The 21,268-nt window shown below is 45.2% G+C and overlaps 1 protein-coding gene across 1 annotated transcript; it reads left to right on the top strand.

Annotated features, from left to right (window-relative positions):
• Positions 1 to 3,667: 3,667 nt before the first annotated feature.
• UCHL1 (ubiquitin C-terminal hydrolase L1) lies at positions 3,668 to 8,430 on the top strand. Its single transcript, XM_086464224.1, has 9 exons — positions 3,668 to 3,700; positions 3,820 to 3,831; positions 4,187 to 4,315; positions 5,443 to 5,593; positions 6,917 to 7,002; positions 7,079 to 7,126; positions 7,507 to 7,576; positions 7,996 to 8,054; positions 8,344 to 8,430. Exons 1-9 carry the CDS (start codon positions 3,668 to 3,670, stop codon positions 8,428 to 8,430), a joined length of 675 nt encoding a protein of 224 aa, XP_086320350.1.
• The last annotated feature ends 12,838 nt before the right edge of the window (positions 8,431 to 21,268 follow it).

The raw sequence follows: 21,268 nt of genomic DNA, 5'->3' as shown, positions 1-21,268 counted from the left end.
TCACCAGGCAGTTACGGTTGGATTCATCCATCTAAAAGTCGGTGTTCCCGCTGTAGACCTCTACACTTGAACTGGGTCCCGTAGGCTCCCTTTATAGTCAAGGGAGAGAAACTGGTGTTTCTAGAGCACAGTTTGTCTCAGCCCAAAGCTAACATCTCTGTTTGGTCCACTGACCCATGCTCTCAAATTTCCTCTTCTCGATGCTGATTATGAAGGCATCCTAAAAGTCCCTACAATAGATGGATGGATGCTGCCTTGTCTATGCCTATGACTTGTCAGGACTGGCCTTAGGCAAAAGCAATCCTAGCAACTCTTGAAGGATGCAGCACTTCTGTATAAGTCAACCTATCTCAAGCACAGCACTATGGTATAACTGAGTTGTCGTAACTGCCCTCAGGCAGGATTTATGCCCAGTCCAGCAGATGTACTTACAGTAAATAAGCACAGTAATCTCAATACCTTCAACCCACTGTAGGGTAAGTGCAAATGGGCAGTTACTAGGAAAATGGTGACATGCAGCAATGGGTTCCTGTGGCTCCAGAGCCTGTGCCACCACGTACCTGCATCCCACTGCCCTGGGCACCACCAGCCAGCTGCAGACACCAATTGTTTGTTTGGGAGGTGGGGAGTAGGGAATTAAGGAGATTTCCAGCAATGGGTTTGGGGACCTCCTCTTGGGGAGCGAGTCATGTTATGAGGAAATTAGGAAAGGCACAGGTCTGTGGTTTTTGCTAGGCAGGTGCAGATAGTGCAGCTAAAGATGAGGACTTGGACTGCTTCAGGGCTTAGGTTTTGGCAGAATAGGAAAATTATTTTCTAAAGAATTGTTTACAACCTCAGTTTACATTGCAGGAGCTCTGCATTGTCTAATGTGGGCTTTGTCTCGTACACCACCCTGCTTGTCATAGGTACTTCTGTTAGGAGATCTTCTGAACTCAGAAACAGCTCTTAATTGTAGGTCTCGTTCTTCCTTATGTTAACCTTCAACTGAAACATGGAAAGTAAATATTACCATTGAGTTCTACATTTAAGAGAAAGAAATCTGACAAAAGGTTATATACATAGCAAAGATTTTTCTGTACGCTCCTTCTGGATTAGACTTCTAAGCAAAAGCTTTACTTGCAGACAGTATTGTAACACCACAAGTACTATTACTTTTGGACAATGCAGAAAGTTCACAAGTATTTCCAGTCACTTTTTCAGGTGAGTTGCTTTTATTGCAGTAATGGGAATGGATTGGGTTAAATGTGCTAGGTCCATCTACCTGCACAGAGGAAAGATGTTCCAGAGACTTCCTCTTTGCAAGGAGGTAGATGGGGACTGGATATGATACAGCACTCACTTTTTACATGACTTCCCAGCAGGCATCTTTATGCTAACTGTAGCAAGTTTTTAGCAGTTTCGTCTTGTTATACTTACTATTTATTTAAAATTAACATATTGATAGATTTGGCAGACTCTCCTTTAGAAACGATCACTCCTGCTATGGCCCCTGTATGCTGCTCATGGCATGTGGAGGCTGAAAGAACGCTTGCACTGCTGTTTGCACTCTCCCCCGACAGCCCAGACATAGGAGCCATCCCAGGGATGACTCTGTAACCTAGGGATCTGAGCACTGCCATTGCTCCAAGGCAGGCTGAAGTTTAAACCACCATTTGCCTCTAAGCAATTCAGAAATAGGATTTTTCTTGCCATTTTTAGCCTTCTGTTTTGTAGGCTGCAAGATCCGTCCTTTGCCATCCCCTCAGAGTTGCTGCATGCAGTCTCTCCTATATATGTATCAGGGACCATTAGCATCATACTTGTTCGTTCAAGTTGCTTCGCTATACTTGCATCTTACAGTCCGTGAAGAGTTGATCACAAAAAGAAAGACAGTCAAAGATACTATATAGAGAATAAATATTTGGGGCCATTTTTAGCTTGCTTATAGGTTTCAATGATTGTTTTCAGCTAAAACGTAAGGGAAAGAAACAGAAATAAATGATACGGTCATTTACTGTGAATCTTCTCCTCATCCTCCCTGAGAATCTTTGGTTTTGAACAGTGTGTACGGCTCTTCCCTTTTCTGTAATATACTGAATCACAGCATCATGGGATACTTTAGGTTGGAAGGGCTCTCAGGATGTCTGTAGACCAACCTCCTGCTCCAAGCACGATCAGCTACCAGATCAGACCAGTTTGCTTTATCCTGTCTGGAAACATCCCAGCTTTGCCTGTAAAACGCAAAGCCCTCCTTGCTATCCTGTCTTTTCTTCACTAAGTCTTGTTACAGGTAGAACCAATGTGAGACCGTATCTTGAACCTTTTTTGTCCACATTTCAAAGATTAAACTGTTAGCTTCTTTCCCTAGGAGTTCACTGTAAACTGAGTAAAGTTGATAAACAGATCTCAGTTCAAAACCGTATCTGTGCAACCTCCTGATGTAAATGATTCCCCACTAGCTTACAGTGCAGTACATCTAAAGTTAACTTAAATATGCTGGAAATTAGACAGGTACTTAGAAATTTTGCTGCACTGGGGTCCAAATCATTCTGAAACAGGGTGCAAAACCAGAGGAAGAAAGTCACCAAAACCTAACAGACTGCAGACATTCCGCAGACTATTTTGTTCAGTATTTGCATTGTTTGAAAGATAACTGTGAAGCAGCTCTCTGTTATCTGCAAGGCTCCCATCTGGCTGTTTACTGGTAAAATCTGAAAGGCTGTTTGGACTCTGCATAATTTCTAGTATTCCAAGGAGGTTGGTTTTGTTTCCTTGCTCAGAGATGTTCTAGTCCAAAGATACTGTGTGGAGAAACTGTCAGGTCATGAATAAAAGATAAAAAACCCACAGTATTTTATAACCAACTTCATAGGACTGGTTCAGGTATTGGTTCAAACTGCAGAGATGCAATCAACAGACAGGTGACTTTTCGTGACACTTTTATAATCATATTGAAATTTTAAAGGTAAGTGTCTAACACTTATGTTGAATATCAAACCCGTCGTATACTTTATGCAATACACACACAGCAGGGTCAAGTACTTAGGGTGAGTTCAGGCACATAAATGCGGACACACGCCTCCAGGGTAAGCAGAGCCCCGGGGCTGGGTTGATGGTGGTGGTGGTGGGGGAACGTCTTGCCCTCGGTGATGGCTGTCGCTCGCCCCTGCAAGCGGGGCCCGAGGGACAGGGCACGGGACAGAGCAGGGCTGCGGAGGGCAGGGCAGGAGGCCCCCGCCGCCACCTACGCCCCCGGCTTCTCGCACTTTCTCCGACGTAAGGCGGGCCGGGGTCCTGCCGACCGCCGGGTGCGCCCCGCCTCCGCGGAGGAAGCGGGACTCTGGGTCGGGGAGTGCCCCCGGCCCCGCCGCAGCCCCGGCCGGGCTCTCCCCCGCCCCGCGGCTCCCCGACACCGACCCCCCCCACCCGCGGGCCTTTCGCTCCGCAACCGCCCGCCGGGGCTGGCACCGCCGCGCCCCCCGCGCTTTGGTCGTGCCCTGCTCCTCCCTCTCCCCCCGCCGCGGCGCGGAGTGGGCCAGCCCGCCCCTATATAAGAGCCGGGTGGGCGGCTCCGCGCCGCAGCGTCGACGGCAGCGGGGGGTTGCACGCCTAACGTTGAGGGGGGACATCGTCGTGCCTTGGGGCGCAGCCTGCCTTCTTCCCGGCTCCCCGCCGCCCTGCAGCCATGGCCTGGCAGCCTATGGAGATCAACCCTGAGGTGCGTGAGGGGCGGCGGGGCCGGGGCCGCGGTATGGGGATGGGGCCGCGGCCGGGGGCGGGTGGCGGGGCGCCGTCTCTCCGCGGCACTCAACCCTCTCACCCCGCATTGTCTTCCAGATGCTGAACAAAGTGAGTCGCCGTCGCGGGCGGGCGTCGCCCCTTCCTTCTCCCTCCATCCCTCAGCATCCCACCCCGCCGGGGCAGCGCCGGCCGGAGCGGAGCGGCGCGGAGCGGTACCGCTGCACGGGGCGCGGCCGCACCTGCGGAGCGGCGTTGAGGCCGCGCCCTCCCCCAGCGGCGCCTCCTCGGGCGGGGGGTGCCGGCGGCGGCGGCTGGGCGCGGCCGGCAGGTGGCGCCGCGGTCCCGCGCGTTGTGCTGTGTCACTGGGGCGCGGCGGGGGGGGCGGCCGGGCCCCGCCATGCGGGGGCGGGGATGGGGATGGGGGTGCGGCGGCCGCGCCACCCACTCGCTGTGCCCCCTGCAGGTGGTGTCCCGCCTGGGGGTGGGTCCCGGCTGGCGCTTCGTGGATGTGCTGGGCTTCGAGGAGGAGGCGCTGGGCGCCGTGCCGGCCCCGGCCTGCGCGCTGCTCCTGCTGTTCCCCCTCACTGAGCAGGTAGGTTGGGGGGGGGGGGGTCGGCTCTTGTGTCCCTCCTGAGCTGCTCCCCTTCACAGACCCTCTGGGCTGCAGCCCTGGGGGCAACAGCTGGATGGACTGGGTTCGGGCACCAAGCCTGTGGTTGCCCCAGTGCCGTGTGGGGTTTCTGCTGTCACCCCGGGTGGGCCAACTAGGCCGTGTCTGGCCCAAACGCCTAAGAGCAGGCTGCTGTCAGCAGCAGTGTCAGTACCTGCTGGCTGACGGCAGGTAGCGCTGGCTGCACTCAGCAGTGTGCCTATGTCATCTCTCCAAGCATCAGATGGTTGGGAGCGGGTTTGGCTTGCACTGCGACTGTGGGTGGCTGGTGGGGTGGCGAGTAGTACATGCTGAGTGCTTGGCCTCAGCCTCCAAATAGCCTGGACTAAAATGAACTGGGTAACAGAACAAGGTGTCTTACTCCACTACTCCTCTTATGCTTTGCTTTGTGTATCAGACTGAGGGAAAAAACCATGAGCCCTCTTGAGTGTGAGGAATAGCGCTTCTGTTACCATGCTGAATCATTGTGTCTGGGGAGGCCTGAATTCTGTATGATTAACACATTTAGTCCCATTGATGCTAAGGAAGCAGATGAGAAGATGGACTTTGAAATAAAGTATTTTTAACAGGTTATTTAAAGGAAGGATTGTAGCCTTTCAGTAGTGATGGGTTTTACACTTGTCTATACATTGTTTTGGTGGGGAGGAGTTCATGAAGGGAAGTAGCCTAAAGGTACAAAGGCAAACCATTGCAGAGACATGCTGAGTAGTCTGATTAAATGGACCAAAACAATTGAGAGAGCATACAAAAGAGCCTATCCATTGTCTGATTTCCCAACCCAAGCTATTTCCAGTGTACAGAACAGATGGAGGGGCTAAGAACAGTGCTTTTGGATACAACTGGGTCATGCAGGTAGTCCATTAAGACTTGGCCTGCATCCAGTATAGACATATGATGCTTTACTGGATCTGCACCACAAAGATGGCTTTCTGGGTAAATCTTTGTCCACTCCTGGTATTGATTCTCCTGCACAACTTATCTGTCTGGTAGTTTGCGCAATAAAAAGATAGGACTGTGGTTAAATGTTTAAAACAGTTACATGTTTACAGCACGAGAACTTCAGGAAACAACAGACTGAGAAAATAAAGGACCAAGAAGTCAGTTCCAAGGTGTATTTCCTGAAGCAGACAGTCAGTAACTCCTGTGGGACGATTGGTCTGATACATGCAGTTGCTAATAATAAAGACAAGCTGAAGCTTGGTGAGTATGAATGATCTGAAGTGCCTGAATTTCCTTTTTTTTTATGACAGAAAGATTGAGTGGGTATGGGCTATTGGAGACACCTGGGGCTTTCATGCAAGCCAAGTTGAGGCATGCTGTACTGTTCAGTTGGTAAGTGGGTCTTTCAGCTCCGGGAGAGGGGCACATGGTTTCACCTACTGCTTGAATTGCAGAAGGGAATGTACTTCAACTCAGTAGCTGCAGAGGTATCATCCTAGTGAGTATCATCCAAGAGGAAAAGGGTACACAGGGACTGGCCACAAAGTCTGTTGTAATTGGGAAGTATGTTCAGAAGTAGCTATTGACATTGGTGTTGATGTCAACTGAAGAGTTGTTCTCCATGCCACTTACTTCTAATGTGAACAGACTTGTTCAGAGTAACCTGTAAATTGGTCTTAAAATGTTTTCTTTTTGCTGGGAAAGTAGTACAGGATGATAAGGGTCTGTAAGTAGGCTTTTCCTACAGAGGTAATAGTTTTAATGGTTCCCTTCCTATAGGAAAGGCTGTAACACTGGCTTAGGCAACTGGTGAGTGGAAGTTCCTTGGAAATAGGATAACAAGTTACTGTCAAAAAAAGAGCTGTCATAGAGTCCAGGAAATACTTTATTATTCAAAGACTAGAGATCTGCAAAATTTAATTTCTTTTCATTATTCCAGGAGAACTTGAGCCCTTTGGGTGGTGTAGGATTCCACATAGGAGTTCCTTATATAAAGGAAAACACATATGGAAGGCTAAATAGGAGTAGCTTTGCTTCACTCTTCCTGAGAGGATTCTTTAAAATAACACACTCTTGATGAGCGAAACGAATGATGCAGCACATCTTTCATGTAAGACTAGAACTCAGTGGATCTCAGTACTGCACTAACTTGTTATGGAAAACCAAAGCAAGTTCATTTGAAGGCACTGGAACAACTTAATTTCATCTATGCATATTCTGTTAGTTGATACTTAAGTGTCCTTACAGCTGGCATCTTTCTTTAGTTTCTTCAAAATGGGACTGAACACCTCTGCCAAATCTGCAAGGGGGGAATCAGAAAAGTTAACTTGGAAGTGAGTTCCAAGAGAAGCATCCAGAGTACCCTGAAGCATTTACACTCTAGCTGTTGGTGTAGACTGCTGTTAATAGCTTCTGGAGAGATACTTTAAGTGATGGTTACAATAGGCTTAATGCTGGAGGTGGTTACAGGCTGAATGCGATGACTCCTAGTTAGTGCAACAAGCATTGATTATTGTGGGCTGCATCTGAGCTGTAACTGATGCTTTACCTATTCTGAATAAAATCTTTGATTGTCTTGTGCAGATGAGGGGTCTGCCCTGAAGAAGTTTCTTGATGAAACGGCTGACATGTCTCCTGAAGAGAGAGCTAAGCATTTTGCAAATAATAAGGTACATGAAGTACATAAACTGCTGATGGCTATTAGCACTTCAAGGATGTAGTAACCTGTATCTGCTTTTTCTTAAGGCTATACAAGAAGTCCACAATTCGGTTGCACAAGAAGGACAATGTCGGGTAAGAGATGAATGTGTAAAATCTTTGGAGAAGGGGTTAATGAAGGTGGTAGAGCAATACAATGTTTTGTGTGGCAGATAGCTGTTACAGCTCATGAGGAAGAGGAAATGAGTGACTTGTGGGTGAATGGTTGTGCAGGGTTTCTTCCTCAAACATGGATTGAAAATTTGGGCTCAGACCCAGTCTGAAAATGTGAACCATACATTAGGCTTTCTGGCACCTGGCCTTGTAGAGGTCTTGCAGAGACCTCTTCAGCTGAACTTGAGCTTTTAGTCCTTTGCTGTTGCTTTGTTGTTGACATCTGTCCTGTGATCACAAGTAGCATTTTCAGTACTAGTTTTTTTTCAATCTAACAGTTGTATCTAATGGTCTCTTCTAAGGTTGAGGACAACAGTGTGAACTTCCACTTCATCCTGTTTGTCAATGTGGATGGACATCTCTATGAGTTGGGTAAGGTCTTGAGAACTCTGCAGTTGAACTGGGCCTACTAGACAAGCAGTGTAAACTCCAGTGCTTCAGTACTTGTTAAACACTGTACAGCAGCGCTGGGGGCTCAGGTTAGATGCTGGGTGCTAGTTAAGCTGTTTGCTGATGCTCTTAAAGCCAATACATAAATCTTCAAGTGGAAGTATAAATTTAACTGGAGGTGGGTTGCACTGAAGGCCTAGGCCCTCTTGTAAATAAAGCACGTAATCTCCTGTAGAGCTGAGAATACTTGGTCCCCTTCTCACTCAAGCTACGTATTGACAATCTGTTCTGACGTCCCAAGTGTCTTCATGTGCGTACTTGTTTCTTGGGCCCACTGTGCTGAGTCCTGCCAATTCAGAAGTAATGCCAAGTACACTGAGTGTTAGGACTTTCTTTCACAGATGGGCGTATGCCATTTCCTGTAAACCATGGCACAAGCTCAGATGACTTGCTATTGAAGGTAAGACTTCTCCCTTGCTGCTTGTTTCCCTGAAAACAGGGCTTATAAAAGGGTGAGGGGCATGCATGCAGTGTGTACTGGCTGTATCCGCTTGCAGTACAAGCTGGTGCTTGTTATACCAAGGTAAAACAGCATTGTGCCGCAGAGCTAGAGATCTGCAAAGTGTTATTTATTGGTGTTACAAGACCTTGTAACTTGGTGGGACCCAGAGAGGAGCTGCAAAGATGTGGTCTCTACAGCAAGTGTATTCTGATCGTCTAAATAGCATGTTGGGTTTTTTTCTTCCAAGGATTCTGCTAAAATCTGCAGGCAATTTACAGAACGTGAAAAAGGAGAGGTTCGTTTTTCTGCTGTGGCTTTCTGCAAGTCTGCCTGAGATTCTGAAGAGATGCAAGGAAAGCAGTCTAATAGCACACCAGTAAACGCAGTTAAACTCCAGTGCTTCAGTACTTGTTAAACACAGCTGTTCTGGTAACTTAAATTCCACCTTTTGCTATACACAGGAGCAACATCAGCTGAGCTTATGTTAAAGAATGAGCTCAAGTTTTAATGTGAACAGTTTGGACACATCAGATGTCTTTAGACTTTTTTCACATGTTAAGTAGAAAATGCTTAACGGGGCTTGTTTAATCTGTGTTATGTTAATTGAGCTGTTGGTTGATATTTCCTTGTCCTTAATGAGAATAAAATGTTCTGCTGGAAGACTAAATGGACTGAAGTGATCACTGTAACTTTGTCCAAAAGGAGTTGTGTGGTATCCTCTATAAACCTTGTTTTTAAAGGACCCTCAAAGCTTTCTGAGCAAAAAGTTAATGTCAGCCTCAGGTTAGTAGGATAATTGTTTCTTCTAGTATGCCAAAGGCCTCCAAGGATGGAGAGATGCACCACTGTCTGTGTTCCATGTTCCAGCGCTGTCCTACCCTTTTGGCAAAGCTTTTCCTAATGTCCAGTATGAAAGTTAAGCTGCAATTTGCCACCCTGAATACATTTATTTTAGCTAGAGGGGTAAGGTGGTGTGATAAACACTCAAATGACAACTTAAAGAAAGCTGTCTGCTCTTAGACAGAGGCGACTTGTATTAATGCTGCAAGCAACAGAATACCCACTGAACCGGTTGGTGATCTGTTCCTTTATAGGAGACTGAATATTACAACAGGTTTTTTTTCTTAGCTGTAACTAAAAAGTCTGCTGGCTAAGACTGAACACAATCCTTGGCTGGCCAGTGTGCGCTTACTTGTGTGACCATGTTAGGAAGGCCTTGAAAGAGGCTATACTGTCTGTCCCTTCAAAAGTGACCTAAAAAAGGAGAAACCCACACTACATGAATCTTTAATAGCAGGATGAAATTTTGGGTTCAAGGGTAAGAAAGATACTAAATATATACTACATATTCCTTGGCCTCAACTGTGACCACCTGTGGTAATGATTCTCCCCTGGCTCTAGCTGCTGTTTATCTGCAGCTCCCTGCTGGTACCTCCGGTAGCTGTAAAGAGGGATAAAACACCCTTCAACGGGGGCCTGTCTCCTCATGCGTTGTGTCCCAGGCTGTGCCTGCCAGCCATGTTGTGTGGTGCCAGGTAACTGGGGTTCTTAGGTGGTCACTGGTGCTCTGTGTGTGCTGCAAACTGTTGCTGGCTTCCAGGCTTTTCGGAAGGGTGATTCAAAACATAAGCTTTGATTAAAGCCATGCATGGTCTGAGGGTGTTTGGTATTGGGCCTTGTTATGGCTGATGCAGTTACCCGATAGCTGAAGCTAGAAGGTGGTTGCAACATACTTTAATTCAAATTCTGAGGACTAGCTAAAGTGAAGAGCACTTCAGTTCTGAACATCAGCCTCTTTCAGTTCCGGTTAGCAGAGAGGTGAAAGCTACCTGCCAGGAAAAGGTCTTGTTATGTGTCACTTGCTGTTCTCTACAGCAGCACTTTGCTCTGCCTGTTAGTGGAGGTAGTTGCAGGGCGGAGGGAGGCCTCCTGGGGCATCTCTGCTGCAGCCTCCTGCTCCAGCGCAGGCTCGGAGCCATGCCTGCAGCTCAGGCTGCTAAGCAACGAAGCCTGCAAGAGGAAACGCATGTGGCATGAGCACAGGAGGATGGAAGGAGCAATAAAAATTAGGTATGGTAGGAGGAGGGAGCATGAGAGAGAGCAGAGCCCAATCAGCTGTATGCCGTACCTGGGGGAGCATGCTTTAATTCTGCAGGGCGCCCTTTTCCTGCCTCTAAGGCCATCGACAAGGGTACCTGCCATAACTGTGCCTGTGTACTGTTACACAGGCAGTCAGTCAATGCTGAAGCAACTTGAAAGTGCCTTTGAGATACTACTGTATTTTTTTATAGTGATTGCAGCAGTCAAATGTTTCTGGTTTCATTTTTTTCCTTCTTTCTAATCTAGCAGTATATATCTCTAGTGCTACTGAAGTTTAAATTTTAGTGTTCCATAAACTTCTTTTCACTCTTTTGCTCAAGCTTCTGGGTTAAGAATCTACTGGAAGGCAACATTTGAATAATTTTAGCCTCATGGAAAAACAGGGAAAGGGTTGTGACAGACCTTTCTTGTTCTCTCACCTTCTAGTCCCAGGTACAGCTTCAAAGGATGGAAATAAAGAGAACAACTAAGGAATGAAAATTATCCGTCCACTCAAGTATAACATCACTAGCAGGGCTGTTTTGCCTTGCTGCTGTTAGCACAGGGGCCTGGCAAACAGCTATGCTTTACTTTAAAACAGCCTGGGTAGAAAGAGGAAGAGGAGTTGCTGGGGATGGCAAAGATCTCAGGAGTTGGGATAGAGCTGTTTCAGATGAAGCAGGTCTCAAACGATGGGCGAGGATCTGTAAGCTGAATAGATCAAAGCTTTTGTGACACAGTGCAGCTGTTCCACATGTGATACCGCGTTCAGAAGAAAAGTCACGATACATGGAAGTGTGTTATGTGCCAAGCCAAAACCATATAGAATAAGCCATAAATAGAAAATGTGGAAGATGTTTTAAGGTCATATCAGGTGTGTATGATCTCAAAATAAATACTTTAAGTGCTTATTTCCCAGCTAGTTTTACCTACTTGCAAGTTTTTGAATTTTAATCTTTGTCCATTGTTTTACACTTTAGCGGAAGAGTTTGGACCAAGAGGTGTGAATGTAGGCTTGTTTAGAGTGCTGTGTATTTGCACATTGTTTTCATGAGAAGATGCTCTCTGATAATTTAATATTTTCTGTTGGTCACAGCCTATCTGACATGAAGCTCATTTTGTTTCTTACCTCCTTGTTTTCTCCTCCTTGTTTTTTATCTTAAATCTGTAGTTCCATATGGAACTGTTACCTTTTGTGGATTTCCTGTGCATTCTCCTTCATTAAATTAGCTCTCTTGACCCTCTCCACTTCTTATCTAAAACCCTACATGTTTTTCCTGAACTTACCACTGAATTTTCACTGTGACAACTACTGAGAAGGGCAGGAGCTTGTGAAGCCCGTTTTTTGTTTTCTGCCTGCGCTGAAAGAAACCTCTGACTGGCTGTTGCCACTCTGCTCTTCCAGGTATGCGAGGGGTCTATTGAGCAAATACTGAGTTTGAATTAACAGGTTCCTGCCATTTTTGTGCAGCCTTCCAGAGGTGGAATTTTAACAGAACTATCCTTGGAAATATTTGAGCAGTATCTAAGAATCTCAGATAGGGGTTCAGGTTTATCTGTTTAGACCTGCATATTGCTTAATTTAGAACCGTATCCAGGGTTGACTGTGCATAATCTATCATTTGCTTAATAATTTTCTTCTCTGCTGTGTTGAAAGCTGTAGTTAACCTGTTCTGTAGGTGGCAGCATTGGGAAACTTTCAGCAACAAGTCTGGTTCAGGAGCCACCAATGGCAAAATGATCCAGGCACAATTTTAGTCAACCATGAATGTAATGTTAAGTCCACGGGTAGTCCTACTGCTTTCATGGAACCACTCACATGCTTAAGCACCCTGCTGATTTCAGAGCCAAATATCCAATCCTTAATTTAGTCAAAAAGTTAACTTAAGCATGATAAAACATCCAAAGCCTCTTGCACATTTCCATAGCCTTTGGCTTAGGTCCATAGCTTATTTGCAGCTGATGCAGCACCACACCACCTCTTTGTCCAGTATATACTGCTGTACAATATATGCACTACTCTTTCCATGCTAAATGGGATTCTTTTTTGGGGGAGTAAGGAAAGAGTGGGAATAACTCCAGCAGCATCCAGCTTTTGAGGTGCAGACCAGTTTATTTGGACTCGATGATATTAGAGGTCTTTTTCAACCTAGTGGTTCTATGATGAATCTATAAACATTGAAGATGGAGAAGTAGTTACCTGAAAAAGGGGAGTAGACATACTAGTATCCTCTGCCTTTGCAAAGGCACTGGGGAGCTCTAGGGGCGAGCCCCACCAGCCTGTGTGCTGGATGTAGGGGAACATAAGCGACTGGCAATAAACTCGTAGTCAGAGGATCCCTCTCCTGGTGCTGCTGACAGCCTGGAAGGGGCTGATGACAGGACTGTAGCTCAGTGAGACTGTGGACCAAATAGGAGTAAACAAGAACTGGGAAAAATGCAGCCAGAAGCTGAGTAACAACATAAAAATTCCTTTGTGATCAAAGGAATTAAAATATCGCTCGCCTTCTGTCATTTTTAAATTCTTGCACAGGGTGATATTAAGTTACAGGGAGTGGCTGTCGTTCCAAAGGGACCTCAATAGATGACAGGATGGGGCTAGAAGAAACCTCATAGAGTTCAACATGGCGAGGCGCAGAGCTTGGCACCTGGCTGGAGCCACTGCATGTCTCTGCACAGGCTGGGAGGTGATGGGCCAAGTGGCAGCCCTGCTCGGCAGGCTCTGGGGGTTATGGCAGGTGCCAAATTGAATGTAAGCCCGTGTTGTGTGCTCTCCTAGTGAGGAAGACAAATTGCATGTTATGTTGGCAGTCATACTGGGAGGAGCGAGGCCAGCGGGTAGAGGGAAGTTATTACCCATCTCTACTTGGCACCAATGCGGCTGCACCTGGAATAGCACATGCAGTTTTTGGTACCCCTGCAGTCCAAGAAGGACATGGAAGAATCTGGAGAGGGTCTGGGAGAAAGCTACTGAGGCAGCCAGAGGCATGGAGCATGAGGCCTACAAGGAGAGGTTGCTGGAGCTGGGTGTGTATAGTCTGGCACAGAGGAGACTAAGGGAAGATCTAATTGTAGCCTACAACTACCTCAAGGGCAGCTGCAAAGAAGAAAAAGCTAATTTTTTTCTTAGTAGTAGGAGATGGTATATCAAAGGGCAGTAACTACAAATTGCAGCTTGGAAAGTTCAGATTGGGACATTCAGAAACTAGAAGGGTGCTTCTTCACTGGGAAGGTAGTACAGTACTGGAACAGGTCATCAGAAGTTTGCAAGGCACCAGGATTTAACAGCTGTCCCAGGTCACCTATGACAGTATGAAAAACTGGAACAGTAATCAGTGTTTCTCCAGCCTTGGGAGCTGAGTGCTGTGCTCCTTGATGAGGAGCTAATCGTGAGTCTCTCTCTGTGCCATGTGTGGCGGTGCCGTTCCCCACAGGAAGAGCTGGAGGCTGATGCTGGTGGTGACTCCTGGTTTTCTGCTCTGGCTGGGGTGGAAGGACAAGAACGGCTGCAGGAACAGCAGGAGGAGGAGGCACAGGTTTTGTCACTGATGGGAGGGTTGTCTCTTCACAAAGAGTTGGGGAAAGCAGAGGCCAGGAGAAGATCTGAAGGAACTCTTCCACGGTCAATGAATCAGCAGTATGCAGAGTCCTCCCTGAGGATGTGTCTAACATCCCTAAGCATGATAGCGAACGCTACTGGGAAATGAGGTGCAGGAAAAAGAGCAGAGAATGATAGGGAAAATGGGATAAGGAGAGAATTCCTGCACATTTTTCAATTGTCATCTTTCCAGCAGTACCGTGAACAACATAAGATGGTTTAATGAAGTTTCCCAACCCCTCGAAGAATTGCTGTGCATCAGAAATGTTCTTCTAGACGAAGCCCAGTGCACAAGTAATGAGCTACATAGAACTGATTTGAAAATTTCTTATGTACTTTTTGCTTAGATGAGTCTCAGATGTAGTTAGCCGATATTGCAAGGCCTGCAGCAAGAGATAAAAAGTGCGGAGATCTGCATGATGTTGGAGGAACAAGACTGGGCAAAGTATTTCAGTGGGTTTAGCATTTCAAGCAGAGTACCATAAAAACCAAGACAGCCAATTCCATTGCTTAAGAACACTCAATACCATACTGAGAGGTATTATTACTTACAGCACTGTAGCCAGACTGAATTGCATTTTCTTTTCAAGTCTTTATACATGTGCATGTTAACATCTTACCAGAACAGCTTCCACTCTTAATGTTTGGAGAGTGGGAGAAATGCAGTTTTTACTATCCCCACTTTGAAAGTAAAAGAACCGAGATGTAGATTCAGTGATTTGCCTAAGGCGATGCTTGAAATTGGTGGCAGAGTTGGAATTAAAACTAACTTTATAACTACATGTGGGGGTGTTTTTGCAGGCAGTTTTATATTTACTCTACTTTGGCTTTGGGCCTGAGTTAATATACCCTACCTCTTAGCATGGCTTATTAGCTAAAGCTCAGTGTTAGGCTAACCTCAACTCAGTTGACTTGGAGAACAGTCGAGTGAACTCATGTCTGTCTGCAAAAGGGTCTGTATTGACATATAGTCCCCCAAGTCCCCTTCTAATGCCTGAAGATATTTTTCCAGTAGACTTATATTGCATCACCATTCGAGAAATACTACTTTCTCCCTCCTTTTCCCCTTGCATCCCACAAAAATGTTTAGCAACACTGGGAAGTTGAGGAATATGCATAAATCTAAGTTGCAGATGATTACAGAAAAAAGAGCAGTTGCATTATTCAGGCTTTCTAACATACAGAAGAGGTAGGTGGCAAAGTTGTGGCCACGTTCCTGGTGGTTTTATGGAATGGTTTGAAGAAGTATTGATGAAGGAACAAGATCGTTCAGAAAGTAGTATCATTATTTGGCTTCCTTGATACTTGCTCTGACTTTAACAACTATTCTTTCTCCTTTCACTGAAAAATGGACCTGAAGGTCAAGTTGTGTCAATAAACAACATATTTGTAAACAACATATTTGTCAGGACCAATTTTTACCGAACAAAGCAAGAGAAGGGGTTAGATACTGGGTGGTTAATTTTTCCCTACTTCAGAAAGCAGCTATTGGGGGTTTCTGATGCAGCCCAATGCTATATCCGGAGGCGGACGTGATCTCCCTTAAATATGAGACACTGTTTGGGACTTGGTTTTCAATTTACATGACCCTCTGACACCAAGTCATAAAGTAAGCCCTGCTACATTTTGAGAAATGGTTGGCACAGGCACCAGTGACGACAAACTTTCCTGTAAAACATCAGGCAATATAAAAAGTGCCAAAATCTTCTGTTTGGTTTGAATCAGTCTGATGCATGTTCATGGCCCTGGATCGGGCTATGAGGGTTTAGGAGAGTTGTTGCTCTTTGGGAAAGTGCAGGGTTTCAGGGCAATGAGAAACTGCTGGTTAAGCAGCTGGGGATCTTGCACAACACGTTTTACAAAAGTTGCTTCATTTCTATGGCCCTGTATGCTGCAGCTGCTGCAGGATACATGTCAGTCAGCTGACGGACTTTAATCCTTTGCTTAGCTGCAGTGCGGATGTATATAGCTCACGGCTGCCACTCCTGGGGCTTGTAAGAGGAGAGACTCCCAGGAGAGCCTGCGACTCTGCCTGTGTTTCCTGCAGGGAATATGCTTGCTATGTTGCGAGCTGAGAACCACACACTCATTGACAGACTGAAAAAATATGGGAAGAAATTAGCTTAAAATCTCTTTGATTTTCAAAACTTGAAATATTTTCCCAACAGCAGCAAACAATGTGCGGGTGGGTTTTTTTTATCCTATAGGCTCAGCTGGGGCTTTTGAAAGGAGAATCTACAAGTGCACTTGGGCCCCTGTGAGGTGCAATGAAACGAACAGAAATAATGCTTCTCAAAAAATTGAAACATTAGCTTCACATCAACATTGGGTTTGTTACTGACGTTCATTTGATATAGGCATGTTAGGAAATGACATTTTATCCCTTTGGTAGTAGGCTCCATTAGATTCAGTGGGGCAGGGAAAAGTTCTCTGTTCAAATATGCTGGCTAAATTCAGCTCCTAGGCTGCAACAGGAGAAGTTATTTTTAATTACTATCTAATACTTGGGCTCTGACTTTGCAAAGCACCTCAGCTCATGGTTAGTCCATGATTTCAGCTGAAATCAAGCCTTTAGTTAGGCTCAAGCACATGGTTGAAGTTATGTATATGCTGAAGTGATTACCTTAGTCAGACACACAATGATATTTCCACATCTGCTTATATTCAGAGCCTGATCCCATCATATTAGGAGGGAAAAAATCTATTTGCTTTCAAACGGAAGCCACTCACTTGGTATTTTTCACTCTGGATTGGGCAAGGAATTAGCAAACTGCCAATCCTTCTTACAAAATCATACCAATTCTACTACATCAAGCGGGACAGCTTTCCTTAGAATGATTAAACTTTTCCAAGATTTCATATCCTCACTCATCAGACTCCATTTACCACAGGAAATTACAGTTAAGCTGTATGAAGACTTTCTCTGGCTAAATCCAATGTTCATAAATTATAACCAGGCAGAAAATGCGAATCTCAACAATGTAACTGTAGTCTGAAGTGTAACCGTTCACAAGTTCAACTGCTTTCCCAAGTATTTTTTACCGCAGCAGTAACATGAGTTTGTATAAATAAAGTATACATTTTTAGCATATTTGCACACTGCAATATAATAGATAACGTTTGTGTGTATTAGAAGCATGCAGACCTGTGTGGGCTGTCTCTGCCTTCATTCTCAGACAGGAGATTTTTGGACTTTTCACCAGCAGTGACCACCAACAGAGCAACTTCCCTCTGGTCGTTTTTTTTTTTTTTTTCCTCATAAGAATGCTGCTGGAAAGCTTCTTAAGAAATAAGCTCTATAAAGCTTCTTAAGAAATAAAACAATAACAAGATGGATATGGTTTATAGTTCCACACTATTCTTCATGTCTATGGCAAGATCTCAGTATTTTCCCTTCCAGTACTTCAGCAGTCAGGCCAAGGTTTACTTCTTGTTATTTCCATGTGATAACTTCATACCTACAATATGGACCAACAGGTGAAGAAAAGGCTCTCGCCAGAGAAAGGAGCAGATCTAGCAGCAGTGAGGGCCAGAATCAGTCACATAGTTTATCTTTAGGTTTTGTTGCATTGTCCTGAACAAATCACTGACTGAACCCAGATTTGTTGTCTTCTCTTATGTACGTAACAGACTGAATACCTTGTCCGCATTGTGTAAAATACGCAATGTACAACAAAGATCATCATAATATACAGAAGTATTTTGAAAACTTCAAGGCTAAATGAGAAATCATAAAACCTAAATGCAGCCAATACATCCAGCATGGTAGTTCTTTAAAATGCTTGAGATAGATAGAGCTACTGCTCACAAGCATATTCAGGTGTAAGAGGGAAAGGATTAGGACAAAAAGAAGATCGGTTACTGCATTGAATTTAGGAAAGTTTATCATACACTGACTACTGGAATAGGCTAGATTTTAAATCCTAGGTTTTACATTTCTAGGATTTAAATTAGGCTCTTAGTACCTAAACTTGGTGCAGAGAGACTGGCCTTCACTGGATTTCATTGAGCTACTCTTCTTTATGCATGATCGCAAGCAACCCCTCCAGGTATCTCCTATAACACTGCCATAGTCTGGGGTGGGGAGCATGATTTAGGGAACTTCAACACTGAATTAATGCTTGGCCATGGCAGAGTGAGTGGCCAGCCTTTTGGGGCGAGAATTTCACCCCTTGACTCTACATGGAACCAAAAACAGTTAAACCAGGCATGACACTCAGCATTCCCATTTAGGACCAGCTTTGAAAAGGAAAATAGCTCCACTGTGCACCAACGAATTCAGCTTAATTGAAAATGTTAGCACCCAGGAGAATTCTGGCCCGTGACCTAGATAATACAGAAGCAAACCATTGTGTGACTGCATCTCTTTAGTAAATGTGGTACCGCAGTCAGCAGTCTGAAAAAATACTCATTTTCAAAGCAAGCTTTCAGTGAAGCTTTCAGAATGACTTCTGTTTCAGGAGGGAAACACAGATGCAGGAACTAGAAAGGGCTTTCAACACCTGCTTGTTTATTTACTTATATTCATTCTTATCTGGGGCAAAATAAATGCTTCTGCATATTTTATTTGTAAATAAAGCACAGACAGTGAAATCCATAACAAAACAAAAGGGTACACAGTGGTACCTTTAAAAATCTGTCCAGCATATGTAAGATAACTAGCTGGAGGAAACCTCTGCAAATACTAACATGCATATACTTTGCAAGCTGTGAAAAGAAAGAAATCACTCATAATGTAGGAAAGTGCTCTGAAACTCATGTTATTTCTTGTAGGGAATTACAGTTGACCTTTCTGCACTGAAAAAGGAAAGGACATCAGAACTTAGTGGAATGGACTACTGGCTTCCTGAGCTACAGCCAGTGCATACTTACGGTACTGCCTCCAGTATAGAGGGACAGGCCTCTCATTTCATGGTTCATGAAATGGTTCATGGTGGGGAGAGCAGTGGATGTTGTATACTTCTACTTCACCAAGGCTTTTGACACTGTCTCCCACCACATCCTCATAGGTAACCTTAGAAAGTGTGGGATAGATGAGTGGACAGTGAGGTGGATTGAGAACTGGCTGAAGGACAGAGCTCAGAGGGTTGTGATCAGTGGTGGTGAGTGTAGTTGGAGGCCTGTGGCTGGTGGTGTTCCCCAGGGGTCAGTACCAGGTCCAGTCTTATTCAATATATTCATCAGTGATCTAGATGAAGGGACAGAGTGCACCCTCAGCAAGTCTGCTGACGATACTAAACTGGGAGGAGTGGCTGACATGCCAGAAGGCTGTGCTGCCATTCAGCGAGACCTGGACAGGCTGGAGAGTTGGGTGGAGGGGAACCTAATGACGTTCAACAAGTGCCTGCACTTGGGGAGGAATAACCTGCTGGAGAGCAGCTCTGCAGAGAAGGACCTGGGAGTCCTGGTGGACAGCAAGTTAACCATGAGCCAGCAATGTGGCCTTGTGGCCAAGAAGGCCAATGGCATCCTGGGGTGCATTGAGAAGAGTGTGGCCAGCAGGTTGAGGAGGTTATCCTTCCACTGTACTCTGCCCTGATGAGGGCACATCTGGAGTCCTGTGTCCAGTTCTGGGCTCTGCAGTTCAAGAGAAACAGGGAACTACTGGAGAGAGTCCAGCGGAGGGCTACTGAGATGATTAGTGGACTAGAGCATCTCTCCTACAAGGAAAGGCTGAGAGACCTGGGGGTTTTCAGCCTGGAGAAGACTGAGAGGGGACCTTATCAACGCTTATCAATATCTAAAGGGCGGGTGGCAAGAGGATGGGGCCAGACTCTATTCAGTGGCACCCAGTGACAGGACAAGGGGCAATGGGCACAAACTGGAGCACAGGAAGTTCCACCTGAACATGAGGAAAAGTTTTTTACATTGAGGGTGACAGAGCACTGGACCAGGCTGCCCAGGGAGGTTGTGGAGTCTCCTTCTCTGGAGATATTCAAAACCCCTCTGGGTGCAGTCCTGTGCAATCTGCTGTAGGTGAACCTGCTTTAGCAGGTGGATTGGACTAGATGATCTCTAGAGGTCCCTTCCAACCCCTACCATTCTGTGATTCTGTGATTCAAAACTATTGCTCATCTGAAATATGTTCACGGTCTGGAATGGTCTTTTCATATAGAAATACATATATGTATGCTAATGTACAGGTTTTGTACTTGAATTGGTAATGAGTTTCACTGATGTCTTGTGGCCCAGATGTGTTTGTTTTAGTACATCTCTAAGTTTGCTAGTTTGGGAAGCCTTCAGGATGAGACACAACAGATGGACAGAAGCAACCTAGGTCTGCATTCCTTCACAGCAGCCACATAGCATGAGCTATGCTGGAATTTAACAAGCATGCAATGATGTTTTCAATGATTGTTTTCCAGAATAGTCTTTGTCCTATGATATCTTCTCTATTCCCATCATATCTCTAAGGGTGACAGCTTCCTTTGATCATCCAAAGAATACTTCTGCTCAAGAGAATCCATGGAGCTCTCATCTCAATGACAGCTAATGACTCCCTTTGTCATGCTCTTATTCTTGCGGAGTACCATCTTACTCTGTGCTACTTTCTACAGGCTGGTGGGCATTTAGAAAAAGGAAATATTCACTTAGGTGGTAGGCAAAGGAAGGTGTCAGTCTTGAAAGAACTACAGGCCTGTATTTCTGGTATGGCAGCATCTAGACTCTCATCTCAGCTAGTCAGACTTCTGTGATTTAACAATGATTTTATTAACCCTCTGGATCTAATATCATAAGCATTAGTCCTGCTGGAAGACAAATTTTAATTGTCCCTGCTCATTCAAAATATTTTCCCTAAACCTATGTCCAAGGCTTTTGAAAAGATAACACAGCATTTTCCATGAATACCAAATAAACGTAAAAAGTAGTTTTCAATACTGAAAGACTTTAAACTTTCTTTTAAAAATGTCTGTGCATTTTTGTCTTATTTCTTTTGTTTCCATATTCTCAGAGTTGTTTTGCAAGTAGGTTTTTGCCAGTGTTGAAAATGGAAACACGTTGCAGTAGGTGGCCACAAGAAATTCAGCTGCACAGTGAAGCTGTTCTTTTTGATCTTAGGTCCTCCAGAACCAGGGTCTGAATGAAGCAAGTTCGGGCAAGAAGACAGTATAAAAGTAACAGGATTTAACTATTCCTTTCATTTAGCTTAAGAACAGATCATCCAGTTTCTTCAGCGTCATAAAACCAACTCCTAAGCCAGCTGAAGTTGGTGGCAAAACATGGTACCACATAGATCCTGGGTCTTCTTTCACTCACCTAACTGAAATCTACAGACTTCTAAGAGGCAGAGGGAGAATTTCCAAACCATTATTACGCAAAGGAATGAGGATGTTTAGTGATAAGCCACAGTGCTGTAGCCAACTGGTAGAAAAAAGCAGGAGGGCTGGGTGGTCTAGCTGGTGGGAAATACTGAATCTAGGCACAGGTTTACTCCAAAAGGAATTAAACACGTTGTGATGGCAAGAAGGAGGTGTTTACCCCTGCTCAATACTCT

This window comes from Leptosomus discolor, chromosome 4 (assembly GCF_034619465.1).
Source record: "Leptosomus discolor isolate bLepDis1 chromosome 4, bLepDis1.hap2, whole genome shotgun sequence".
Classification (NCBI taxonomy): domain Eukaryota; kingdom Metazoa; phylum Chordata; class Aves; order Leptosomiformes; family Leptosomidae; genus Leptosomus; species Leptosomus discolor.
This window is presented reverse-complemented; position numbering and strand designations above follow the sequence as displayed.